At 45.1% G+C, this 27,152-nt stretch overlaps 1 protein-coding gene across 10 annotated transcripts in view; it reads right to left on the bottom strand.

Annotated features, from left to right (window-relative positions):
• The window catches only part of LOC106581949 (probable ubiquitin carboxyl-terminal hydrolase FAF-X), a 90,578-nt gene that overhangs the window by 13,291 nt on the left and 50,135 nt on the right, over positions 1-27,152 (bottom strand). For all 10 annotated transcript variants that reach the window (XM_045704550.1, XM_014164512.2, XM_014164509.2 and 7 more), the window contains 14 exons: positions 25,776-25,922; positions 23,013-23,159; positions 22,542-22,749; positions 22,008-22,228; positions 11,979-12,169; positions 9,293-9,466; positions 8,505-8,646; positions 8,094-8,297; positions 7,223-7,793; positions 6,077-6,200; positions 5,575-5,809; positions 5,167-5,296; positions 4,845-5,030; positions 4,507-4,727 (listed from right to left, as the gene is read on the bottom strand). In XM_045704550.1, the coding sequence (XP_045560506.1) occupies positions 4,507-4,727; positions 4,845-5,030; positions 5,167-5,296; positions 5,575-5,809; positions 6,077-6,200; positions 7,223-7,793; positions 8,094-8,297; positions 8,505-8,646; positions 9,293-9,466; positions 11,979-12,169; positions 22,008-22,228; positions 22,542-22,749; positions 23,013-23,159; positions 25,776-25,922 (2,901 nt within the window). The remainder of the gene's footprint in view (positions 1-4,506; positions 4,728-4,844; positions 5,031-5,166; positions 5,297-5,574; positions 5,810-6,076; positions 6,201-7,222; positions 7,794-8,093; positions 8,298-8,504; positions 8,647-9,292; positions 9,467-11,978; positions 12,170-22,007; positions 22,229-22,541; positions 22,750-23,012; positions 23,160-25,775; positions 25,923-27,152) is intronic.

Raw genomic sequence — 27,152 nt, forward strand, 5'->3', positions numbered from 1 at the left:
GTTGCTGCACAGCTATATTCTGGACTCTCCAGAGACGTTCGATCGGGTTCAAGTCCTCTGGCTGGGCCACTCAAAGACATTGAGATTTGTCCCAAAGCCACTCCTGTGTTGTCTTGGCAGTGTGCTTAGGGTCATTGTCCTGTTGGAAGGTGAACCGTCGCCCCAGTCTGAGGTCCTGAGAGATTTGGAGCAGGTTTTCATTAGGGATCTCTGTACTTTACTCCGTTCATCTTTCCCATGATCCTGACTAGTCTTCCAGTCCCTGCCGCTGAAAAACATCCCCACAACAAGCTGTTGCCACCACCATGCTTCACCTTAGGGAAGGTGCCAGGTTTCCTCCAGACATGATGCTTGACATTAAGGCCAAATAGTTCAATCTTGGTTTCATCAGACCAGAGAATCTTGTTTCTCATGGTCTGAGAGGCCTTTAGGTGCCTTTTGGCAAACTCCATGCTGGCCACTCTATGACGAAGGCCTGGTGGAGTGCTGAAGAGATGGTTTTCTTTCTGGAAGGTTCTCCCATCTCCACAGAGGAACTCTGGAGCTCTGGCACAGTGACCATCGGGTTCTTGGTCACCTCCCTGACCAAGGCCCTTCTCCCCCGATTTCTCAGTTTGGCCGGGCGGCCGACTCTAGGAAGGGTCTTGGTGGTTCCAAACTTCTATTTAAGAATGATGGAGGCCACTGTGTTCTTGGGGACCTTCAATGCCGCAGAATGTTTTTAGTACACTTCCCCAGATCTGTGCCTCGACACAATCCTGTCTCGGAGGTCCACGGACAATTCCTTCGACCTCATGGCTTGGTTTTTGCTCTGACATGCACGGTCAACTGTGGGACCTTGCGAAAGTATTCGGCCCCCTTGAACTTTGACCTTTTGCCACATTTCAGGCTTCAAACAAAGATATAAAACTATTTTTTTTGTGAAGAATCAACAACAAGTGGGACACAATCATGAAGTGGAACGAAATTTATTGGATATTTCAAACTTTTTGAACAAATAAAAAAACTGAAAAATTGGGCGGGCAAAATTATTCAGCCCCTTTACTTTCAGTGCAGCAAACTCTCTCCAGAAGTTCAGTGAGGATCTCTGAATGATCCAATGTTGACCTAAATGACTAATGATGATAAATAGAATCCACCTGTGTGTAATCAAGTCTCCGTATAAATGCACCTGCTCTGTGATAGTCTCAGAGGTCAGTTTAAAGCGCAGAGAGCATCATGAAGAACAAGGAACACACCAGGCAGGTCCGAGATACTGTTGTGGAGAAGTTTAAAGCTGGATTTGGATACAAAAAGATTTCCCAAGCTTTAAACATCCCAAGGAGCACTGTGCAAGCGATAATATTGAAATGGAAGGAGTATCAGACCACTGCAAATCTACGAAGACCCGGCCGTCCCTCTAAACTTTCAGCTCATACAAGGAGAAGACTGATCAGAGATGCAGCCAAGAGGCCCATGATCACTCTGGATGAACTGCAGAGATCTACAGCTGAGGTGGGAGACTCTGTCCATAGGACAACAATCAGTCGTATACTGCACAAATCTGGCCTTTATGGAAGAGTGGCAAGAAGAAAGCCATTTCTTAAAGATATCCATAAAAAGTGTTGTTTAAAGTTTGCCACTAGCCACCTGGGAGACACACCAAAAATGTGGAAGAAGGTGCTCTGGTCAGATGAAACCAAAATCGAACTTTTCTGGCAACAATGCAAAACGTTATGTTTGGCGTAAAAGCAACACAGCTCATCACCCTGAACACACCATCCCCACTGTCAAACATGGTGGTGGCAGCATCATGGTTTGGGCCTGCTTTTCTTCAGCAGGGGCAGGGAAGATGGTTAAAATTGATGGGAAGATGGATGGAGCCAAATACAGGACCATTCTGGAAGAAAACCTGATGGAGTCTGCAAAAGACCTGAGACTGGGACGGAGATTTGCCTTCCAACAAGACAATGATCCAAAACATAAAGCAAAATCTACAATGGAATGGTTCACAAATAAACATATCCAGGTGTTAGAATGGCCAAGTCAAAGTCCAGACCTGAATCCAATCGAGAATCTGTGGAAAGAACTGAAAACTGCTGTTCACAAACGCTCTCCATCCAACCTCACTGAGCTCGAGCTGTTTTGCAAGGAGGAATGGGCAAAAATGTCAGTCTCTCGATGTGCAAAACTGATAGAGACATACCCCAAGCGACTTACAGCTGTAATCGCAGCAAAAGGTGGCGCTACAAAGTATTAACTTAAGGGGGCTGAATAATTTTGCACGGCCAATTTTTCAGTTTTTTATTTGTTAAAAAAGTTTGAAATATCCAATAAATTTCGTTCCACTTCATAATTGTGTCCCACTTGTTGTTGATTCTTCACAAAAAATTACAGTTTTATATCTTTATGTTTGAAGCCTGAAATGTGGCAAAAGGTCGAAAAGTTCAAGGGGGCCGAATACTTTCGCAAGGCACTGTATAGATAGGTGTGTGCCTTTCCAAATCATGTCCAACCAATTGAATTTACCACAGGCGGACCCCAATCAAGTTGTAGAAACATCTCAAAGATGATCAATGGAAACAGGATGCACCTGAGCTCAATTTCAAGTCTCAAAGCAAAGGGTCTGAATACTTACGTAAATAAGGCATCGGTTTTTCATTTTCAACAAATGTGCAAAAATGTATAAAAAACTTTTTTCGCTTAGTCATTATGGGGTATTGTGTGTAGATTGATAAGGGAATTTTTTTTAACCCATTTTCGAATAAGGCTGTAACGTAACAAAATGTGGAAAAAGTCAAGGTGTTAGAATACTTTCCGAATGTACTGTTTGGGGGGATACAAACATCCCACCTCTGTAAATTTTGATGCAAAGAGAATCATTAGATCACTTGTTTTGGTACTGCCGATACGTAGCTCGTTTTTGGTAGCAGATTCAGAAATGGCAAGAAAAATCGCAACATTTACTAACTCTGCATATAGCACTGCTGGGTTATTTGAAAAGTCATAGTCAAATCGATCAATAATATAATAATACCCAAACATTTGTATCTTTAATTTACAATCACTTTAAACTATGAGAATAGAAAGGTTCAAAAGTTTTGTGAAACATCACAGTTGGAAAATATATTGCAGCTAGAAATCAAAACTGGATGGTCTTCAGAGATAGAAGGGAGAAGTTGAGGGTAGCTGAAGGCTGGGACTAAAAACAAACACAAGATAACCAATGTAAAATATAGTATCCGGAAACTGTATACAGTATGTATACGCTGGAAGTAGAAGCGTAAGTATTGTTGTCCATTAGTTTACTCCAATTACAGAAGGGGTGGTAGGGTTATGGGAAAATAATAAAGAAGGAAAATATATTTTAAATCTATATTTAAAATAATATACACTACCGTTCAAAAGTTTGGGGTCACTTAGAAATGTCCTTGTTTTTTAAAGAAAAGCACATTTTTGGTCCATTAAAATAACATCAAATTGATCAGAAAAACAGTGCAGACATTGTTAATGTTGTAAATGACTATTGTACCTGGAAACAGCTGATTTTTAATGGAATATCTACATAGGCGTACAGTGGCCCATTATCAGCAACCATCACTCCTGTGTTCCAATGGCACGTTGTGTTAGCTAATCCAAGTTTAGCATTTGAAAAGTCTAATTGAGCGTTAGAAAACCCTTTTGCAATTATGTTATCACAGCTGAAAACAATTGTTCTGATTAAAGAAGCAATAAAACTGGCCTTCTTCAGACTAGTTGAGTATCTGGAGCATCAGTATTTGTGGGTTCGATTACATGCTCAAAATGGCTGGAAACAAAGACTTCCTTCTGAAACTCGTCAGTCTATTCTTGTTTAGAGAAATGAAGGCTATTCCATGCGAGAAATTGCCAAGAAACTGAAGATCTCATACAACGCTGTGTACTACTCCCTTCACAGAACAGCGCAAACTGGCTCTAACCAGAATAGAAATTGTTATTTCTATTATTATTATTATTATTTTTTAAATCTGCCGTTTCTAGCTACAATAATAATTTACAACATTAACAATGTCTACACTGTATTTCTGATCAATTTGATGTTATTTTTAAATGGACAAAAAAAATGTTTTTAGAACGGTAGAGTATATATTTACAAAAAAAGATATGGGGGATTGGAAATGATGCAGACAATTACAGTGATAGAAGCCACAATCTATCTGTAATATTAAAGCTGACCTACCCCCTAAAAAAATATATATTTATATCTGTATAACCTGTCTAGTGTGTGTGGGTGTGGTCTTGCTCTTCTATCCTCGTGGGGACTTGAAATCCCCAAAAGTCCCCACAAGGATAGGAAAACAAGGAAAATTATCCCTTGTGGGGACTTCACAAGGACAAAGGCTATTGTAAGCTAAGGGGTTAGGTTTAGGGTTAGGTGTTAAGTATAGGGAAAATAGGATTAAGAATGGAAATAAATTGTAGGTCTCCATGAGGATAGAAAAACAAGTGTGTGTGTCCATCTGTATTTTCACCAGTTTTAACACTTACCTGCCAGAGCAGCTCTGATAGTACAGTGGAGGAGAACTGGGGGTTTTCCCAGCAGCTGAAGCGCAGCAGCTTGACCGTCTCCTCTGAGTTGCTGCAATCCTCAATGATCTTTTTCACGTAGCTGGTCCTTACGAACAGGATCTCTCCCACCAGCTGCTGCACGGGCATCACCGGGGTGGTCTGGTTGGCATCACCGTACGGGTTAGGGAGAGGGGGGTTACCTGGATGTAGAGAGAAAGAGGGAGAGAGAGAACGGCAATGAATATGACCCAGGTGTAACTGGTTCGTCTTTGTCCGTTGACCATAGGTCACGACCCCTCACCCCTGAGTGAACTCACCATTGATGGAGGATTGCATGCGCGTGGCCACGTCACAGCAGCGCACCAGTTGGGAGACTACGGTGTACAGTTTGCCTAGTTCAGCATACTGGTACTTTATGGGAGGGCCAGGCCCCTCGTCTAGAGCCACCAGCATGAAGGTAGCTGGGACACTCAGCTTCAACAACTGGGTCTTCTCTGCAAGCCCTGGAGAAGGGTGGGAGGGAGGGTATAAGGAAGAGAAGGAGAGCGAGGCAAGAAGAGAAGTGAATAGTGAGCCATACTCTTCCTCAAGGGGTTGACAGAGCAGGTGTGTATGGCAGGCTGTGTGTGTGTTCCTTACCCAGGTTGGCGTACATAACGAAGAGGTTGAAGTACTGCTGCAGGTGTCGGCCGTGCTCTGACACCTCTCTCCTGAGCAAGTTCAACACAGTCCTCAACAGGTGGTCACTGAGACTCAGGTTATCACATGCCTGACACAGAGAGAGAGAGAGGAGGGAGAGAGAGAAAGAGAGTGAGAGGGGATGTTAAAACATATTCCACAAGAAAAGAGAAGAGGTGCTTTGTATGGGGTAATGCTCAGTATACATAAAACGGGGGGTAATTTGAAAACAGAAGCCGAAAACAAGAGTTCTTATTGGACAACTCCAGGTAGTACCTGCTCTGTTTCAAAACGTTTCTCCCGTTTCATGCGTACTATACACCATCCTGATAGTTTGTGTTCTAGGAAAAGGAGAACCAGCCCATTCACCTGTGGTTGGGTGGAGGCTCCGACAGGAGAGGCAGTGGGGGAGGGGCAGGGTCCGTCTTGCAGGGAGAAGTGTGCAATGAAGACGATGAGTTTGGCGAACGCGCCCCGGACCTCGGCGCTGGGGCACTCCAGCAGGTACTCGGAAAAGCGGTTGGCGTAGGCAAACAGGAAGTTGTGTGCAAACCAGTAGCGTACATTCTTACTGTGTCTCAGCAGGACGCAAAGCGCATCATACCTGGGGATGGAGAGAGCGATACACATGTGGTTAGAGAAAGGGGAGAGGAGAGGGGGATGCGTCAATGGATGGAGGAAGCAGGGATAGTTTCAGAAGGGGAGAGAATGATGCAAGGGAGAGTGGAGATAAAGAGCGAGGAGGAGAAAGGGGAGACTGATGAGACAGGGATAGAAAGGAATAAGAAAACAAAGAATAACAAAACAAAGATCCTTCACTCAGGTCAACATCTGAACACAGGTCAAAGTTGAAAGGTGAGACAGTACTCACCAGTCACTGGCGGGCCCCCTCACTACTTTCTTGGTGTGGAACCCAGTGCTGAAGAGGAACTTAGCAGCCAGCTGAACACTAATCATAGCCATCTCCTCCGCATCAGGCAGTAGATGGTCCTGTCCTGATTCAACCAAACAACATAAACATCGCTTCAGACTTCAGTCACAAATTAACATTCAATGAAAAAAGGAAAGAAAATTCATGTTTCTTCTCTAAATGCAAATTAGTGAAGGATTAAGTTGGTATTGAGTAATATTCCACAAGAGACTATTTCTGAGCTTCTCAGAGCGAGATATTTAAATTTCAAAGTTAATGTGTGAGTCAGTTACTGGAGCCGAATCCGAGAATCTCATCACTGTTCAAATAGAGCCGTATGACCCAATTTGCTGCTTACTCCTAAATGAGAGGCTGAAATTGGGGACATTGACGACAACAGTTGTCCATTTGCACACAAGACACTAAAAAGAAACAAACACATCCTAACAAACCTCCCCCTCCTCCACCCACATACATACTTGATGAGCTGAAGCATTTCATCCCAACCAAGTGCTTTACACTGATGGCTAACCCTGCAGTAGTCAGTTCATTTCCCTGTGCCTGTCGTGCAACAGACAGACAGACAGCAGTACACTGCGGCCTGGCTGGCTGCATTAATAATGCAGAAGGCAGAGGAAACTGCAGCAGTTTACAGTCAGCCAATGTTACGTTCAGCTCTGCCATCCTACACTCTCCCTCTCCATACAACTCTCTAAGGGGGTGGTGAAGTTGTATACATCTCCAATACAGTGTTACCAGTCGTAAGATTAAAACGAGGGGGTCTTTCTCATCTTTTTAAATATTGAAAGGAATGAAAGTATATGCTATTAAAGCAAAAGTCATGTCGCTATTACAGTGATAAAAAGCCTTGTTATGGTACTAAGGTGAGAGGTTGGGCCATTCACAGTGCACAAATGAAAAAGGCAAATCACAGTAATAGCAATCTCACTTCTTGGGTTGTACACATTAGCAGGGGAAATAACAGGGGAGAACAAAGGAGACAAACAAAACCTCAGAGTAGCATCAACACCCGCCCCGAGAAGAGCTCTAAAACTCAAAAGGAGGTATTCTGAAGCCTGTGTGTGTGTATGTGTGTGTTCCACTTACCTGGCGGAGGGTTTAAATAGACACTGTTACAGGTCAGAAGTTTCTTAACAAACTGGAAATACTCCAGGCTGTACTGCATACGATTGTGCATGAACTGCACGTTCTGCTTGCGCACACTGCACTCGATAACACCGGGCATCTTGACCTGGTGCGGCGGCTTGTTGTTGGACGAGGACGAGATGGTCAGCTCCTGAATGTATTTGACCAGCTCGCTGTCCTTGTCCAGTGAGTCCATCCGCTCGTAGAAGAGGATGTAGGCGTTCCACCAGCGCTTCTGACGCCGGTACGACATCCTCTTCATCATGTGGTCAAACACCTCGCCCATGTACTCCCCTCCGAAGCACTGGTTCTTCATCTCCTCCTCGTCGTCCATCTTGCACTCCGTCACGTCGCCGTCGTCAAACTTGTACCAGCGGTTCCGCTCGCCGTCTGCCCCACCCACATTCCTCTGTGTGATGTAGGAGTAGTAGTGTCCGCCGCTGGCCTGGCCTGAGTGGACCAGCACCCCAACCAGGCGGTACTTGGAGCTGCCTGGGGGCTCTGGTTCAGAGGGCTCGTTCTGTTGGATCACCTGAGGGCAGGACACAATAATTGATGTTGAAGTGAACCACGTAATTGGTTCGTTTAAAGGGACAGTTCACTCCAAAGTGAGGTATGAAGACATCTGATACAGATTTTTTGGAGTGAATTGTCCCTTTAAATGTGATCCCATCTGAATTAATTTACATAAAATATTTCTAACATTTCAGATAGTTGAAATGAGAACAACAACTACAACATTATGAAATCATTAAAATCATTAAAATAGACATTTACTCCATATTTCTACACACAACGTAATAATCTGGGTCATCTTCATGCCATCCCTAACCTGGTTCTCTGGGTTGACGTCGTCCCCCTCCAGCTTGGCCACCCCGGCTACTGTGTAGGGCTCCATGTCCAGCTCCCTGGGGAACTCAAAGTAGTCGTTGAACTTGATGGCACACTCCCTCTCCCAGTCGTAGTCAAACCTCTTCAGCTGGATGGCTAGCACTGGGGGAAGCTTCTTGATCAGCAGCCGCTTCACTGTGTCCACCTGGAGGGTGGGGGTGGAGACGACCAACACGTTACTGCTACTAGCCTTCTGGTCAGGGGGCCTAAGCTAACCCTCCTCCCGGAGACCTACTGGGCAAGCAGGCTTTCGCTACAACCCTGGAAAGCCTATAGGAATGTAGCTAGTTAGGAAAAAGGGCTATTGGTCCATTTCAATTGTAAGATCTGATAAGAAAACCGTTATTCTCACCTTCTTGTTGCACTTCTCACAGTGGTATGCGTTAGCACCCTCCAGCAGGTCTCCTTTGACGTACTGCTCCATAGAGTCCAACAGGTTCTGGTGGTTCCTGATGTCTACATTCAGAGTGGTGAACGACTCCTCACACTCATACCTGTAGCACACACAATATCCACATTCATTTCAACCAACACTGTATAGTCTCATAAACCCGACTCTAGGCAACAGCAGTGACTAGGGTCTGGTTCCACAAGCTGGGTTTCCATCCAATTGGTGACGGATTTTCATGCAAATATTCACTTGGTGAAGGCCATAGGACTGAAAATGAAAGACTTCAACAATGTCTCTGTCACTAACAAATATTGTCATGGGGGTAACGCCATAATGCAATTGAAAAATGCAAGGCACACTGGGAAATTACTGAAGGCGTGGTTTGTGGGGGCGTTAAATGTAAGTATACCTTAATCATAACCTCTGATCTCCATCTTGCTAGCTACCACTTTGTATTTTATTGAAGCAGATAAGGTTGTGACGTAGGTAGAGACAAAGACATGCTATGCTAGAACATGTCAAAACACTAAAGCAGCCTCATATAACCACTACAAACAAATATCTCTCTCTGTAGAAATGGACATGTTCAAATCAATTACCCTGAGATGCGTGAACAATAATCATTGGTCCATGTTGCCCCTAGATCAGATCTCAAGTCAGTTTCACATTCTCCCCCATAATGGTTGAGGTTGTGAATTGCCAAGATATTACTGATCTTAGATCTGTTCCTATGGCGGTGTGTGAGTTACCTATGTGGGCACCCCTGGCAGATCTTCTGGTCAGCAAAGGATCCCCCCAGCACCTTACTGAGCATGGCTGGGTGACCCAGGGCTTTCAGAGCCTCGTCCAGACTGTCCACTAGAGAGTTGAAGAACTCCAGGGCATCATGCTGCTCTCGCAGGTTCACCGGCTCACCCCATAACCTATAGGAGGGGATGATGAGGTTAGAAGGGATGAAAGGTGAAGTAGCACTTCTGGGACTATAGCACTGGTTCCATTGTACAAGGCAATCTAAATTGAGAGTAGTTCAAGTATTGCAAAGTATTTGAAGGGAATCAACAACAACAAAAATATTCTACTTCATATTCACAATCTACACAGCACCACCCCAACATCAAAATGTGTAAATGGTGTGTTTCTATTTTCTGTAGTAAAAAAGAGAGGAAGGTAAGTGTTTTTAATGAAACGCCTCTTCATAATTGGTTAAAAATCACACGATGCACACCGATGTCATTCAATTATATATTTTTTTTTTTACATCAACCACCCCCTCTTTGGAGGACACATAGTTTGACAACTTTTTTGCTACATATACATAAATTCTACATACAGTATCACAATTTACATATATATTTTACATACATTGTACTTTTATATACAGCAATCACATAACAATAACACATGACTGAACATGAGCTCTTCAATCCCACCCCTCAGCCCATCCCAAATATCACCATAGACCACACCCATTTGGTTTCCATGTATTATGTATCTTTCAATTGTGTTGTGATATTTTACATAAATGTTTAACCTTTCTAATGGTATACCACAGATTTTGAGCTAAAGATGAAAACCTTTCCTACAAGTTTATATTATTGACTGACTATAGCTTTTCAAATCGCCCAATGCTGCTATTTTTAAGGTACATTTTAAGTGAATTTTGTGTTGTTTTTTTTTAACCATTCCTGAAACTGTGACCAAACTACATAGGGGCCATACCAGAACAAATGATCTCGTGATTCTCTCTTCGCAGCAAAATCGACAGAGCTTAGATTGCTGTACGCCCCACACAGTGCATTCGGAAAGTCATCAGAGCCCTTGACTTTTTCCACATTTTGTTAGGTACAGCCTTACTTAAAATTGACTAAATTAAGTGTTTCCTCACCACAATACCCCATAATGGCAAAGCAAAAACAGGCTTTTAGACATTGCTCATTTTTTTGAAACAAAAACAGAACTATTCAGACCCTTTGCTGTGAGACTCAAAATTGAGCTCAGCTGCATCCTGTTTCCACTGATCATCCTTGAAATGTTTCTACAACTTGAATGGCGTTCAACCTGTGGTAAATTCAATTGATCGAATATGATTTGGAAAGGCACACACCTATCTATATAAGGTCCCACCGTTGACAGTACATGTCAGAGCAAAAACCAAGTCATGAGGTCGAAGGAATTGTCCGTAGAGTTCTAGAGTTCCGAGACTGGATCTTGTCGAGTCACAGATCTGGGGAAGGGTACCAAAACATTTCTGCAGCATTGAAGGTCCCCATGAACACAGTGGCCTCCATCATTCTTAAATGGAAGAAGTTTGGAACCACCAAGACTCTTCCTAGAGCTGGCCGCCAGGCCAAACTGAGCAATCGAGGGAGAAGGGCCTTGGTCAGGGAAGTGACCAAGAACCCGATGGTCACTCTGACAGAGCTCCAGAGTTCCTCTGTGGTGATGGGAGAACCTTCCAGAAGGACAACCATCTCTGCAGCACTCCACCAATCAGGCCTTTATGGTAGAGTGGCCAGACAGAAGCCACTCCTCAGTAAAAGGCACGACAGCCTGCTTGGAGTTTGCCAAAAGGCAAAACAAGATTGTCTGGTCTGATGAAACCAAAATTGATCTCTTTGGCCTGAATGCCAAGTGTAACGTCTGGACGAAACCTGGCACCATCCCTACGGTGAGACATGGTGGTGGCAGCATCATGCTGTGGGGATGTTTTTCAGTGGCAGGGACTGGGAGACTAGTCAGGATCGAGGGAAAGACAAACGGAACAAAGTACAGAGAGATCCTTGATGAAAACCTGCTCCAGAGCACTCAGGACCTCAGTCTGGGGCGACGGTTCACCTTCCAACAGGACAATGACCCTAAACACACAGCAAAGACAACGCAGGAGTGGCTTTGAGACAAGTCTCCGAATGTCCTTGAGCGGCCTAGCCAGAGCCCGGACTTGAACCCGATCTAACATCTCTGGAGACCTAAAAATAGCTGTGTAGCGACGCCCCACATCCAACCTAACAGAGCTTGAGAGGATCTGCAGAGAATGGGAGAAACTCCCCAAATACAGGTGTGCCAAGCTACAGTAAAGGATCTGAAAACTTATCTAAAAGTGAAAATCCTAAAAACCTGTTTTGCTTAATCATTATGGGGTATTGTGTGTAGATTGATGAGGGAAAAAAACGACTTAATCAATTTTAGAATAAGGCTGTAACGTAACAAAATGCGGAAAAAGTGAAAGGGTCTGAATAATTTCCGAATGCACTGTATAGTGTACGTTTGTTTATTTTTGACCATTTTGATTGGAAAAAAAAAATCACAGTAAGGCACTTAATTGTTACCCAGAATTATTTGATATTGAGATAAACACAGCTGCATTGGGCCTTTAAAATACTGGTATGTTGGACCCATCTGGTTTTTCCAGGTAATCATTCTCTTCCCTCCACTGACCTGAACTGTTTCCAGAAGCCTCTCGGTATGTAGTACTGCAGTCTGGAGGAGGCCAGGTGGCCAAAGATGACCTGCAGGTGGCGCAGCACCCCGATGTTGTACTCCTTCCTGTCCTCTGACTTACTGAGCGATGGCTTGTCATCAAACTGGTGGTGGTAGTTGAACACCTCATCTCGCGGGTCCACATTACTCTGTAGGGGCAGATGGACACACAGGGTTAAACTGGGTCCTGGACATTAGGACACACAATGGAACACGTTTTAAACCACACACTCTGTTACCCAACACCCCACATCTTCAGTGCCATAAAAGTGTCTCAGCTAAGGAGCTAATATCAACTGCAGCTATCAATGGAACTACAGCTCAGCCTTCAACACCATAATACCCTCCAAGCTCATCATTAAGCTCTGGGCCTGAAACCCGCCCTGTGCAACTGGGTCCTGGACTTCCTGATGGGCCGTCCCCAGGTGGTGAAGGTAGGAAACAACACCTCCACTTCGTTGATCCTCAACACTGGGGCCCCACAAGGGTACGTGCTTAGCCCCCTCCTCTACTCCCTGTTCACCCATGACTGCGTGGCCACGCACACCTCAAACTCAATCATCAAGTTTGCAGACAACACAACAGTAGTAGACCTGATTACAAACAACAATGAGTCAGCTTACAGGGAGGTGGTGAGGGCCCTGGCGGAGTGGTGCCAGGAAAATAATCTCTCCCTCAACATCAACAAAAAGGAGCTGATCGTGGACTTCAGGAAACAGCAGAGGGAGCACCCCCCTATCCACATCGACGAGACAGCAGTGGAGAAGGTGGAAAGTTTTAAGTTCCTCGGCGTACACATCACTGACAATCTGAAATGGTCCACCCACACTGACTGTGGTGAAGAAGGCGCGACAGCGCCTCGTCAACCTCAGGAGCCTGAAGAAATTCGGCTTGGCCGCTATGACCCTCACAAACTTTTACAGATGCATTATTGAGAGCATCCTGTCGGCCTGTATCACCGCCTAGTACGGCAACTGCACCGCCGGCAACCGCAGGGCTCTCCAAAGGGTGGTGCTGTCTGCCAAACGCATCATCGGGAGCTCACTGCCTGCGCTACAGGACACCGACAGCACCCAATGTCACAGGAAGTCCAAAAAGATCAACCACCAACACCACGACCTGTTCACCCCACTATCATCCAGAAGGCGCAGTCAGTACAGGTGCATCAACGCCGGGACAAAGAGACTGAAAAACAGCTTCTATCTCAAGGCCATCAGACTTAAATAGTTATCAATAGCCAGCCTCCACCCAGTACCCTGCTCTGAAGTCACTGTCACTAGACTTTTTTTTTGGACTTCCTGACTGATGTCTTGAGATGTTGCTTCAATATATCCACATAATTTTCTATCCTCATGATGCCATCTATTTTGTGAAGTGCACCAGTCCCTCCTGCAGCAAAGCACCCCCACAACATGCTGCTGCCACCCACGTGCTTCACGGTTGGGATGGTGTTCTTCGGCTTGCAAGCCTCCCCCTTTTTCCTCCAAACATAACGATGGTCATTATGGCCAAACAGTTCTATTTTTGTTTCATCAGACCAGAGGACATTTCTCCAAAAAGTAAGATCTTTGTCCCCATGTGCAGTTGCAAACCATAGTCTGGCTTTCTTATGGCGGCTTTGGAGCAGTGGCTTCTTCCTTGCTGAGCGGCCTTTCAGGTTATGTCGATATAGGACTCGTTTTACTGTGGATATAGATACTTTTGTACCTGTTTTATCAAGCATCTTCACAAGGTCCTTTGCTGTTGTTCTGGGCTTGATTTGCACTTTTCGCACCAAAGTACATTCACCTCTAGGAGACAGAACGTATCTCCTTCCTGAGCGGTATGATGGCTGCATGGTCCCATGGTGTTTATACTTGCGTACTATAGTTTGTACAGATGAACGTGGTCCCTTCAGGTGTTTGGAAATTGCTCCCAAGGATGAACCAGACTTGTGGAGGTCTACAATTGTTTTTCTGAGGTCTTGGCTGATTTCTTTTGATGTTCCCATGATGTCAAGCAAAGAAGCACTGAGTTTGAAGGTAGGCCTTGAAATACATCCACAGGTACACCTCCAATTGACTCAAATGATGTCAATTAGCCTATCAGAAGCTTCTAAAGCCATGACATCATTTTCTGGAATTTTCCAAGCTGTTTAAAGGCACAGTCAACTCAGTGTATGTAAACTTCTGACCCACTGGAATTGTGATACAGTGAATTATAAGTGAAATAATCTGTCTGTAAACAATTGTTGGAAACATTACTTGTGTCGTGCACAAAGTAGATGTCCTAACCGACTTGCCCAAACTATAGTTTGTTAACAAGAAATTTGTGGAGTGGTTAAAAAATGTGTTTTAATGACTCCAACCTAAGTGTATGCAAACTTCCGACTTCAACTGTGTGTGTGTAACACACACACACACACACACACACACACACACACACACACACACACACACACACACACACACACACACACACACACACACACACACACACACACACACACGTGGAAGGACCACCAGAGGGCAGGCTGCTCATATGGACAGTAGCCCAGTCCGGCATGTGTGTCAAGGTGATCAGAGGTAATTAAGCACAGCTGACGGTACTAATGAGATATTATCTTTCCCCTACAAGAGAAGAGGGAACCGCCAGAGAGGGGAGAAAGAAAAGAGTGTTTGCTTCTACAGAGGAGAGGACGTACATTTCGGGAAAGGAGAAGGGGACACACCATCTCTTGGGAATGGTCACCACGGATCCGGACGACCACCCGAAGGGAGATCTCCAAGGAAGGATTGTGAAGGCGGTGACACACCCGTGATTTATGTTATAGTTTAAAGATACTCACCTTGTGTTCCTTGTTCTTGTGAAGGCGATGATTTATGTTTTCCTTGGGATACCATCCTTGATTGTGTTGGAGTGTTTGAGAAGGAAAAATTACCTGCTCCTGACTCGTTTATTCCACCTTTCCGCTTTAGAGCAAAGTAGCCGTGTCCTGTGTCCATGGAGACACCCACTATTACCCCACTGTGAGTCTGTCCATTATCACCCCGAAAGGAAGGTGTACAGTCAGGGCGGGGAAAGTACCCCAGCTGAAGGTGCCAGTATTGATCGGGAGAGACTGTCCCCTATATAGGAAGCTTCGGCAGATGACGTTACGCATCGGACAAAGGGGATTAGGTCTCTCAGTCACACGCCAAGAGCCGGGCCACCGGAGGGGGGCAGGAAAGCAGAGGAATAAAAAGACCAAGTCCAAGCCCGAGGTAGTAGCCCTACAAGGAAACGTAGCCTCGGCCTCTGGTGCAGAGGAAGAAATACAGACCCAACACCTCAGACAGCTATTCCAGGAATTGGGTCGTGCAATGAAGGGGTGATAAACAGGAATTACTAATGGTGCCTAGACCATACAGAGATACTGCCCTACAGCTATCCCATTCCCACGTCCTAGGAGGACACCTGGCACGGGACAAAACAATTGACAGAATCATGCAGAGGTTCTATTGGGCCCGTGTTACCCGAGATGTGGCCAGGTATTGTAAGACGTGTGATCAATGTCAGCGTACGGCCCCAACTGCGTAATCCTTTGATTCCTCTCCCCATTATAGAGACTCCCTTCGAATGCATAGCTATGGATCTCATGGGACCCCTCCTGAAATCCGCCAGAGGACACGAGTACATCCTGGTTGTCGTAGATTACGCTACCAAGTTCCCAGAGGCCATACCCCTTCGCAACATGTCATCAAAGGGAATCGCCAAGGAATTGTTCATGCTGTTCTCCCGGGTGGGCCTTCCCAAGATGATCCAAACCGACCAGGGGACCCGTTTATATCCCGGTTGATGAAGGACTTGTCGGTTATACCAAGTGTAACAGATACGCACCAGCATATTCCACCCGCAGACAGACGGTTTGTGCGAACGCCTGAACAAAATGATTAACAGCATGTTGAGAAGAGTGGTGTCCAGAGACAGGAAAAACTGGGACATGCTTCTGCCCAACTTAATGTTTGCCCTGCGAGAAGTACCCCAGGCGTCCACTAGGTTCTCCCCCTTCGAATTGCTCTATGGCAGGCCATGTCGAGGGATCCTCGACTTAGCCAAGGAGACCTGAGAGGATCTAACCATGCCCGTTCCGGTCGACGATAGAACATGTTACCCTGATGAGGGACTGCCTGTCGGCAGTCTGACCCATAATAAAGTAGCATTTGAATAAGGCGCAACGAACTCAAATCGTAGGCCGGGCCTACGATAAGTCAGCGACACCCAGGGAGTTCACCGTGGGAGAGAAAGTGATGGTACTCGTGCCCACGGCCAAACACAGCTTGCTGGCGCAGTGGAGGGGCCCTACGAGGTAACGGAAAGGGTATCACTGGTCAATTACCTCATCAAGCAACCGGACAGGAGGAAGAAGGTCCAACTCGATCATATCAACCTGCTTAACCTGTTGGGTCTAGGGGGCAGCATTTGCACGTCTGGATAAAAAAAATGTACCCGATTTAATCTGGTTACTAATCCTACCCAGTAACTAGAATATGCATATACTTATTATATATGGATAGAAAACACTCTAAAGTTTCCAAAACTGTTTGAATGGTGTCTGTGAGTATAACAGAACTCATTTGGCAGGCAAAACCCTGAGACATTTTCTGACAGGAAGTGGATACCTGATGTGTTGTATTGACTTTAAACCTATCCCATTGAAAAACACAGGGGTTTAGGAATATTTTGGCACTTCCTATTGCTTCCACTAGATGTCACCAGCCTTTACAAAGTGTTTTGAGTCTTCTGGAGGGAGATCTGACCGAACAAGAGCCATGGAACGGTGATGTCCCATTAGACACCTGGCGCGCTACTTCATGTTGGGTACCCTCGTTCCAATACGTTATAAAAGGCTATGCATTCGTCCACCTTGAATATTATTCATGTTCTGGTTAAAAAAGGCCCTAATGATTTATGCTATACAACGCTTTGACATGTTTGAACGAACGGAAATATATTTTTTCCCCTCGTTCATGACGAGAAGTCCGGCTGGCTTACATCATGTGCTAACGAGACGGAGATTTTTGGACATAAATGATGAGCTTTTTTGAACAAAACTACATTCGTTATGGACCTGTGATACCTGGAAGTGACATCTGATGAAGAGAATCAAAGGTAATGGATTATTTACATAGTATTTTCGATTTTAGATCTCCCCAACATGACGTCTAGTCTGTATCGCAACGCGTATTTTTCTGGGCACAGTGCTCAGATTATTGCAAAGTGTGATTTCCCAGTAAGGTTATTTTTAAATCTGGCAAGTTGATTGCGTTCAAAAGATGTAAATCTATAATTCTTTAAATGACAATATAATATTTTACCAATGTTTTCTAATTTTAATTATTTAATTTGTGACGCTGACTTGACTGCCGGTTATTGGAGGGAAACGATTTCCTCAACATCAATGCCATAGTAAAACGCTGTTTTTGTATATAAATATGAACTTGATAGAACTAAAAATGCATGCATTGTCTAACATAATGTCCTAGGAGTGTCATCTGATGGAGATTGTAAAAGGTTAGTGTATCATTTTAGCTGGTTTTATGGTTTTGGTGACCCTGTCTTTGACTTGACAAAACATTACACACAACTCTTGTAAATGTACTGTCCTAACATACTCTAAATTTATGCTTTCGCCGTAAAACCTTTTTGAAATCGTAAAACGTGGTTAGATTAAGGAGATGTTTATCTTTCAAATGGTGTAACATAGTTGTATTTTTGAAAAATTTGAATTTTGACATTTATTTGGATTCAAATTTGCCGCTCTTGAAATGCACCTGCTGTTGATGGAGTGCACCACAGGTGGCACGCTAGCGTCCCACCTAGCCCCAAGAGGTTAAGAAGTACCATGGGAGAGAGGAGGGTGTGGCTTTGATGGCCGTGGAGGACAAGGAAAAAAGAGGAGGCCCTGCTACAGGTGCGCCGTGGCCGAACTCTCCTGCCAGAGCAGCTGATTATGCAATTCGGCAGGGTATTCTCGCCCTTAACCTGTTAGGGCTAGGGGGCAGTATTGACACGGCTGGATAAAAAACGTACCCGATTTAATCTGGTTACTACTCCTGCCCAGTAACTAGAATATGCATTTAATTATTGGCTTTGGATAGAAAACACCCTAAAGTTTCTAAAACTGTTTGAATGGTGTCTGTGAGTATAACAGAACTCCTATGGCAGGCCAAAACCTGAGAAGATTTCAAGCAGGAAGTGGCCTGTCTGAGAAGTAGTGTTTCATCTTGGCTCTTTTTATTGAAGACTCAGGATCTGTGCAATAACGTGACACTTCCTACGTCTTCCATAGGGTCTCAGAGCCCGGGAAAAAGTTGAACGATATCGAGGCAGGCTCTGGCTGAAACACTTTATCGCTTTTAGCAAGTGGCCACTCAGAGTACTATGGGCTTAGGCGCGTGCCCGCTTCGACCGAATGCTTTCTTTTCCTTTGTCTGTTTATCTAAACGCAGATTCCCGGTCGGAATATTATCGCTTTTTATGAGAAAAATGGCATAAAAATTGATTTTAAACAGCGGTTGACATGCTTCGAAGTACGGTAATGGAATATTTAGAATTCTTTTGTCACGAATTGCGCCATGCTCGTCACCCTTATTTAGCCTTTAGGATAGTGTCTAGAACGCACGAACAAAACGCCGCTGTTTGGATATAACGATGGATTATTTTGGACCAAACCAACATTTGTTATTGAAGTAGAAGTCCTGGGAGTGCATTCTGACGAAGACAACAAAGGTAATAACATTTTTCTTATAGTAAATCTGACTTTGATGAGTGCTAAACCTGCTGGGTGTCTAAATAGCTAGCCCTGTGATGCCGGGCTATCTACTGAGAATATTGCAAAATGTGCTTTCACCGAAAAGCTATTTTAAAATCGGACATATCGAGTGCATAGAGGAGTTCTGGATCTATAATTCTTTAAATAATTGTTATGCTTTTTGTGAACGTTTATCGTGAGTAATTTAGTAAATTCACCGGCAGTGTTCGGTGGGAATGCTAGTCACATGCTAGTCACATGCTAATGTAAAAAGCTGGTTTTTGATATAAATATGAACTTGATTGAACAAAACATGCATGTATTGTATAACATAATGTCCTAGGGTTGTCATCTGATGAAGATCATCAAAGGTTAGTGCTACATTTAGCTGTGGTTTGGGTTTATGTGACATTATATGCTAGCTTGAAAAATGGGTGTCTGATTATTTCTGGCTGGGTACTCTGCTGACATAATCTAATGTTTTGCTTTCGTTGTAAAGCCTTTTTGAAATCGGACAGTGTGGTTAGATTAACGAGAGTCTTATCTTTAAAATGGTGTAAAATAGTCATATTTTTTTAAAATTGAAGTAATATCATATCTAAGGTATTTGAATAACGCGCCACAGGATTCAACTGGCTGTTGAGTAGGTGGGACGCAAGCGTCCCACCTAGCCCATAGAGGTTAACAGGACAAACAGATGTTCTGTGTCATCATATCCACACTGAACCCGGCAAGAAGGTGCATATCTGGCCTTACGGGATTCCTGAGGCCCGCAGAGTCATAGCAAAGAACGAGGTAAGGGAGATGCTAAGGATGAGGGTGATCGAGCCATCTACGTGTGAGTGGTCCAGTCCCATAGTCATGGTCCCCAAACCGGACGGCAGTATGAGGCTCTGCAACAACTTTAGGGGTGTAAACGCCATCTCTACATTCGACGCGTATCCCATGCCCCGCGTGGATGAACTCTTGGAGCGCTTAGGAAAGGCCAAGTTCATCACCACCCTGGATTTGACGAAGGGATATTGGCAAGTGCCAGTGGCTCAGGAGGACCGCCCAAAGACTGCCTTCGCCACACCGGAGGGGCTTTTTCATTATGTGAGGATGCCCTTCTTACTGAATGGGGCTGCGGCAACTTTTCAACTCCTCATGGATGCCATTCTACGGCCACATCAAGAGTACACGGCGGCGTACAGAGACGATGTGGTCATCCACAGCGAGGACTGGGATAGCCACCTCCTGCGACTACGGTCAGTGCTCGTGAGTCTGGAGGCTACAGGGCTGACGGCCAATTCCAAAAAATGCTGCCTGGGTCTGTCCGAGGCGGAATACACCGTGGGGAACGGAAAAATACGTCCACAGGCACAAAAGACCAGGGCCATTCGGAACTGGCCGCGGCCCCAGACGAAGCGGGACGTTCGAGCCTTCTTGGTGATAACGGGATATTATCGTCGTTTCATCCCTGGGTATTGCCAACCTCACCAAGAAAAACCTGGAAAACCGTGTAGCGTGGAAGTACGAGACGTTAGACACCTTCCAGTTGCTAAAAGAGAGCCTGTCCTCTGATCCCGTCCTGCATGCTCCTGACTTCTCCCAAGAGTTCATTGCGCAGGTAGAAGCCTCAGATAAGGGGCTAGGAGCCGTCCTAGCTCAGGGTGAAGGCAAAGCAGAGAGGCCTATTCTCTTTATAAGTAGGAAGCTCAGTGATCGGGAAGAGATATGGCTAGGGCCTCTTTCTCTATGGTAGTATTAAGTGGGCCCTTGATTATCTCCGGTACTACCTACTCGGGCGTAGGTTTGCCCTCATTACTGACCATGCTCCCCTCACGTTGATGGCCGGTAAGAGAAACAATAACAGAATAGCCAGATGGTTTCTTGCTTTACAATGGTTCTCTTTCCATGGATCAAGGAACGGGAATGCGGATGTGCTGTCCCGACGCGCTCAGTCCGGTCCTGAGGGGGGAGGTATGTGGAAGGACCACCAGAGGGCAGGCTGCTCCCACAGACAGTAGCCCAGGGTGGCATGGCAGTCAAGGTGATCAGAGGCAATTAAGCACAGCTGAAGGTACTAATGAAATATTCTCTTTCCGCTACAAGAGAGAGGAGGGAACCGGCAGAGAGGGGTGAAAGAAAAGACTGTTCGCTTCTACAGAGGAGAGGTCGTACCTTTCCGAAGGGAGAAGAAAGGGACACACCATCTCATGGGAATGGTCACCACGGATCCGGACGACCACCCGAAGGGAGCTCTCCAAGGAAGGATTGTGAAGGCGGTGACGCACCCGTGATTGATATAGTTTAAAGATACTCACCTTGTGTTCCTTGTTCTTGTGAAGAAGAAGATTTTTGTTTTCCTTGGGATATCATCCTTGATTGTGTTGGAGTGTTTGAAAAGGAAAAATGACCTCAATACAGAACTTTGTTCAATTAAGAAAACCTGCTCCTGAATCGTTTATTCCACCTTTCCGCTTTAGAGCAACCTCCAAGTACTTGATCAGCTCACATATATTTCTTAATTTCATTATTTTACTTTGAGATGTGTATATTGTTGTGAATTGTTAGATACTCCTGCACTGTTGGCGCTAGGAACATATTTCACTACACCCACAATAACATCTGACAAATGTGTGTGTGACCAATTAAATCTGATTTTAACAAAACATGGATTAACCAGCAAACGCAACATCACCATATGACTAAACCCTAGTATTTGCTTTCAGAAAATTCTAAATTCCATGGCCTCCAGAGTGGTGCAGCAGTCTAAGGCACTGCATCGCAGTGCTAGAGGCATCACTAAAAACCCGGTTCGATCCCGGGCTGTGTCGCAGCCGGCCACGACCGAGACACCCATGAGGTGGTTCACAATTGCCCCAGAGCCGTTCGGGTTAGGGGAGGGTTTGGCCGGCTGGGATGTCCTTGTCCCATCGTGCTCTAGCGACTCCTTGTGGCGGGCCGGGCGCATGCACGCTGACTTCGGTCGCCAGCTGTACGGTGTTTCCTCCGACACATTGGTGCGGCTGGCTTCCAGGTTAAGCGAGCAGTGTGTCATAAAGCAGTGCAGCTTGTCGGGGTTGTTTCAGAGGACGCATGGCTCTCAACCTTCGCCTCTCCCGTGTCCGTAACGGGAGCTGCAGCAACGGGACAAGACTAACTACCAACTGGATATCATGAAATAATATCATTCTAAATTAGTTTCTCGATACTGCTCTCTACTGCATTACCTCGTTCTCCTGCTTCTCATCACCGGACATGTCATCGTCCACATCGGTGCCGGTGCCCTCGATGGCCAGAATGCCATTGCGTATGGGCGGGATCATGTAGAGCTGCTGGATGACTGAGTTCATGTAGCAGGTGGCCCCGGCGTTCTTCAGTCCCACAAAGCCTTTAGTGGGCCTCGGTCCCACCGGGGGGAGATACTCCCACTCTGTCAGAGCCTCACAACCTGGGATATGAGGGGGATATCAATTGGCCATACACAATAACACAGGTGCGTAGGTTCTGTGCCTCAAAACCTAAAGGGAAGTAAACCAGGGAGTGAGTTCTTATCATTTTAGACTGTATCACTAAACGTAAGCATAGAGTTGCAGGGATGTGATTGCCCCAACATAAATTGAGAAGAAAGACTAATGTAATGATGAGATACAGATCAAGAGTAAGTAATAGTATTTCTGGCTTTCTGAGGTACAAACATTGATCAGTGAAAGTTAATGGAGAACACAAATAAATCTGTGTAGTTTTCCTCTTAGAGCTCCTACCTAGGTAGTACATGTCAGTGAGCGTGTCGACCATCTGCTTTAGATTCCGGACACAGCCCACCGCCAGCGCCACCAGCAGCTCGAAGCCTGCGTTGATAGAGGCGGGGCTGCTACAGACAGGGATGGCTTGCTCCGTGGGGAACTCCCCACTCTTCATGTACTGCAGGTACACATTCGATGCTGGGAAAATGAAGTCATCTATCAACTCCTGAACAGAGGGGGAGGGAGAGCGAGAGTTAATACAGGGTAAGAAAGTAACATTTACTGCTTGCGGCACATTTATTACAGCCACATACAGATATGAAGGTCACTGCTAAAATGTAAAATATTTATTACCACATAAGATCATTCTAGAAGCTTCTGGTGGGCCAAATCAAATGTTGTCGAGGGCCAAGTTTGGCCTGCGGGCCCCACTAAGGTCGGTGAATAAGTAAAAAGATTAAATTCAATACAAAATGGACGCCATCCTACCTTGATGAGGTTGGCCCCTCCCTTCTCACAGCCGATGTAGTACTTCTTCTCTGATGTCTGGAAGGCCAGCAGCTCCTTGGTGATCCCGATGTGACCCTCCAGGATGGTTTCCTCTACGCCCGTCTCCCCTGTCCTCTTTACCTCATCCTGGGACACACACACACACACACAGTATTAAAAACCAGGGCCCTATTCATTAAGCACCGAACAGTACACAACAGAAAAGGACTACATGGACTTGTCCAATAACAAGTGCTTGCTTGATTCCCCTCCCCCTCCCGTTGATTAACATCTTGCTACGGTGTGTCCTAATGAATACAACCTAGCTCTGGCTAGGACTGTGGCAGTCACGAAATTTCATCAGCAGGTGATTGTCAAGCAAATAACGGTCGGTCTCACGGTAATTGACCGTGAATTAACATACACATTTTGCATCTCCTGGCTTCCATACATAGCTTACAAGCTACTGATGCAGACATTTGAAACATATACATTTATATGTAAAAGTATATTAAATCCATGTAATAAAGCTTACACCTTCACAATAAATCCATTATATATTTTATAGACAGGTCTAAAGAAACATGATATGAAGAAAATGTAGTCTATTTCAGAAAAACAGAATAGGCTACTCTGAGTTGTCCTTATGTTAGGGCCTGAGCTGGCTTTGCCATATGGCTGTGGGCTACACTAGTTCATTTACCAGACAAGATTTGGTTAGATTACATTATTTTATAGTAAGAAGAATACAATTGAACAAAGCTGAATCAAATAGTAAGGATATTTTCTCCAAAAGATTTGAGGGAGTGCGCACATTTGGCTATTCTGTGTTGAGTGGTTAACAAAGAAATAGGTACTCCAGTATGCTTAATTTAAAGTTAATGTAACTTTAATTGCTCTACAAACGTTGGCCTATATTTAGATTTTTAATACATTGTAAGGCTGCATGATGCGACGCTAATGATGATTTGAAAAAAGTCTCTTGAAAGGCATGAGCTCTGCTTTCGGGTTTTTTGCGCCGGCTGTACACACTTCATCAGTCTCTCATTCACAATTTGACAAGCACTTAGTAATGAATTTCCTGGCGGCATCCCCTTTGTTTGGCCGTAATGCACCCTAACAAAATCCATGCCTTTTGTGGCCAGTGACCGTTGTGCCCTTCTCTCTGAGTGCTGCGCACTTCATCACCTAATCTGGTCTTTCTCACAGGCTACAAGTGAAGAAAGACACTTCGGGGACGCAACTGCACGCGTCCTTATCCAATTCAGAGGCGCATATGGAAGATATCAGAAGAACTGTCCACATTTACTTTTCGTCAGCCAACAAGATGAGTTGGCCTAACGAACAGCAAAAACACTAGCCTATGTCAATCTACGATCCCCATAGTACAAAAGTTGAACTATTCTATTCTGTGCAAGAAATAAATATCCCAGTCTGGGACAGTTGTGGGTTGCGATAGATCCCAAATGAATACAACCACTAGCATCAAAAACACTTTTTTACACAGTGAGGCTGACGCAATAGATCAGAACGTTTAGCTTAAAATGTTGATAAACTATTAGGCAATTTTTTCACATTATAAGCACAGCAACGCGCACACTGCAGTAGGCTATAAGTGTGAATGTTCCATTAGCGGGAAAACACCATTATCAAAAGTGACCACAAATGCAATTATCCCCAAACTTGAAACTCACACGCTGCTTATGTATGCCCCTTGTAAAGCGCTTAAATTTTAAGAAGTTATTTGGCCACTTAAAACATATACATTTTGGGGTGGCAGGTAGCCTAGTGGTGAGAGCGTTGGACTTGTAACCGAAAGGTTTCAAGATCGAATCCTTCGAGCTGACAAGGTAAAAATCTGCCGTTCTGCCCCTGAACAAGGCAGTTAACCCACTGTTCCTAGGCCGTCATTGAAAATAAGAAGTTGTTCTTAACTGACTTGCCTAGTTAAATAAAAGGTAAAATTCAAAATTAAAATATAGGCCAATGGGCTAGGCTACAGAAGTTCACTATTATTCCAAGATGTGCAAAGCTATCATCAAGGCAAAGGGTGGCTACTTTGAAGAATCTCAAATCTATTTTGATTACTGCATGATTCCATGTGTTATTTCATAGTTTTGATGTTTTCACTATTATTCTACAATGTAGAAAATGTATGTGTGAAATTTGTTTTGATTTAGAATGGACCATTATCATGCAAACACGTCACCTATGCATTTAAATAGCGAATGGAGGATGCTTTACCCGTGATTCATTTTCATGCCAGCCATGTAGGCTATACTCCTGTTGTAAAGAGAAGCAATATAGTAGGCCTATCCTATAGAAAGCTGATGGGATCCTCTTTTTAACAGAGACCATCACTCTGTTTTCTCACGCAATTGCATAGCCTATAGAAATGTTGCGCAACATGGGCTCATGTGCTCTCATGAAGAGTTTGATTTGATTTTCAATGACATTTGCATTGATGTCAGTGATTAGAGGGACAATAGAGTGCTGAGTACCAGGCAGTCAGCAAGTTTGGTAGGCTACTAATGACCATCAGCAGCATCAGATCTTGGAGAAGCCCAGTTACCTTGACTAAATGGTCACCTGGAATTTGACTGCCTTCATGACTCATGACTGCCGGTGTGGAGGTAATACGGTCACCGCAACAGCCCTAGCTCTGACCAAGGACTAGAACCTCTGCCATGAGCTGCAATTAACTCAACACAAAGCTCAGGGGCATTATTCATGACACAATATCTGGATGAAACATGGTCATACCCTAATCCTCTTGAGCCAGTCGATTTCATTGTTGAGCAGCACCTCTGCGTTGGGCAGGTTGATGTTGCTGTTGTAGGCGTAGTTCAGGAGGTGCCTGAGCAGGGTGAAGTAGTCCCCAGCATGCTTGGCCCGCTCCTTAGCGGTGCTCTGGAACACACAGAGAGTATGTACATTCACATTAGTACTATATTACCTGGAGCAGCAAGAGATCAATGTTGGAATACTTTATAGGGAATGTTTAAAAAAAGCTGTTGAAAAGCCATGAAAACCAGTTGACAGCTTACTTAACACTGCCTACTTTATACAGTATATGCGTACCATCTCCTTCCTTGAAGTGATCACTGCTCTCTCCTGGCTGGATAGCTGAAAGCTATGATATAATACAACCTTAGCTTATTCTGATTTGGGAGATCAGTGAGAACTTAAACGAAGGCAGGCAGTAAGAGTGCAAGTTCAATGTATTTGAATAGGGCTATGATTGCAGTGAATGTAATGTAAAACCCCAAAGCACTCATGGATGAGAGAGGTCCTGATACGTACCCCCAGCACAGTGAAGAGGAGGTGCTGATACGTACCCCCAGCACAGCGAAGAGGAGGTGCTGATACGTACCCCCAGCACAGTGAAGAGAGAGGTGCTGATACGTACCCCCAGCACAGTGAAGAGAGAGGTGCTGATACGTACCCCCAGCACAGTGAAGAGAGGTGCTGATACGTACCCCCAGCACAGTGAAGAGAGGTGCTGATACGTACCCCCAGCACAGTGAAGAGAGGTGCTGATACGTACCCCCAGCACAGTGAAGAGAGAGGTGCTGATACGTACCCCCAGCACAGTGAAGAGAGAGGTGCTGATACGTACCCCCAGCACAGTGAAGAGAGAGGTGCTGATACGTACCCCCAGCACAGTGAAGAGAGGTGCTGATAGTACCCCCAGCACAGCGAAGAGGAGGTGCTGATACGTACCCCCAGCACAGCGAAGAGGAGGTGCTGATACGTACCCCCAGCACAGGGAAGAGAGGTGCTGATACGTACCCCCAGCACAGTGAAGAGAGGTGCTGATACGTACCCCCAGCACAGTGAAGAGAGGTGCTGATACGTACCCCCAGCACAGTGAAGAGGAGGTGCTGATACGTACCCCCAGTACAGCGAAGAGGAGGTGCTGATAGTACCCCCAGCACAGTGAAGAGGAGGTGCTGATACGTACCCCCAGCACAGTGAAGAGGAGGTGCTGATACGTACCCCCAGCACAGTGAAGAGAGGTGCTGATACGTACCCCCAGCACAGTGAAGAGAGGTGCTGATACGTACCCCCAGCACAGCGAAGAGGAGGTGCTGATACGTACCCCCAGCACAGCGAAGAGAGTGGTGCTGATACGTACCC

The sequence above is a fragment of the Salmo salar genome, chromosome ssa21, assembly GCF_905237065.1.
Source record: "Salmo salar chromosome ssa21, Ssal_v3.1, whole genome shotgun sequence".
Lineage (NCBI taxonomy): Eukaryota > Metazoa > Chordata > Actinopteri > Salmoniformes > Salmonidae > Salmo > Salmo salar.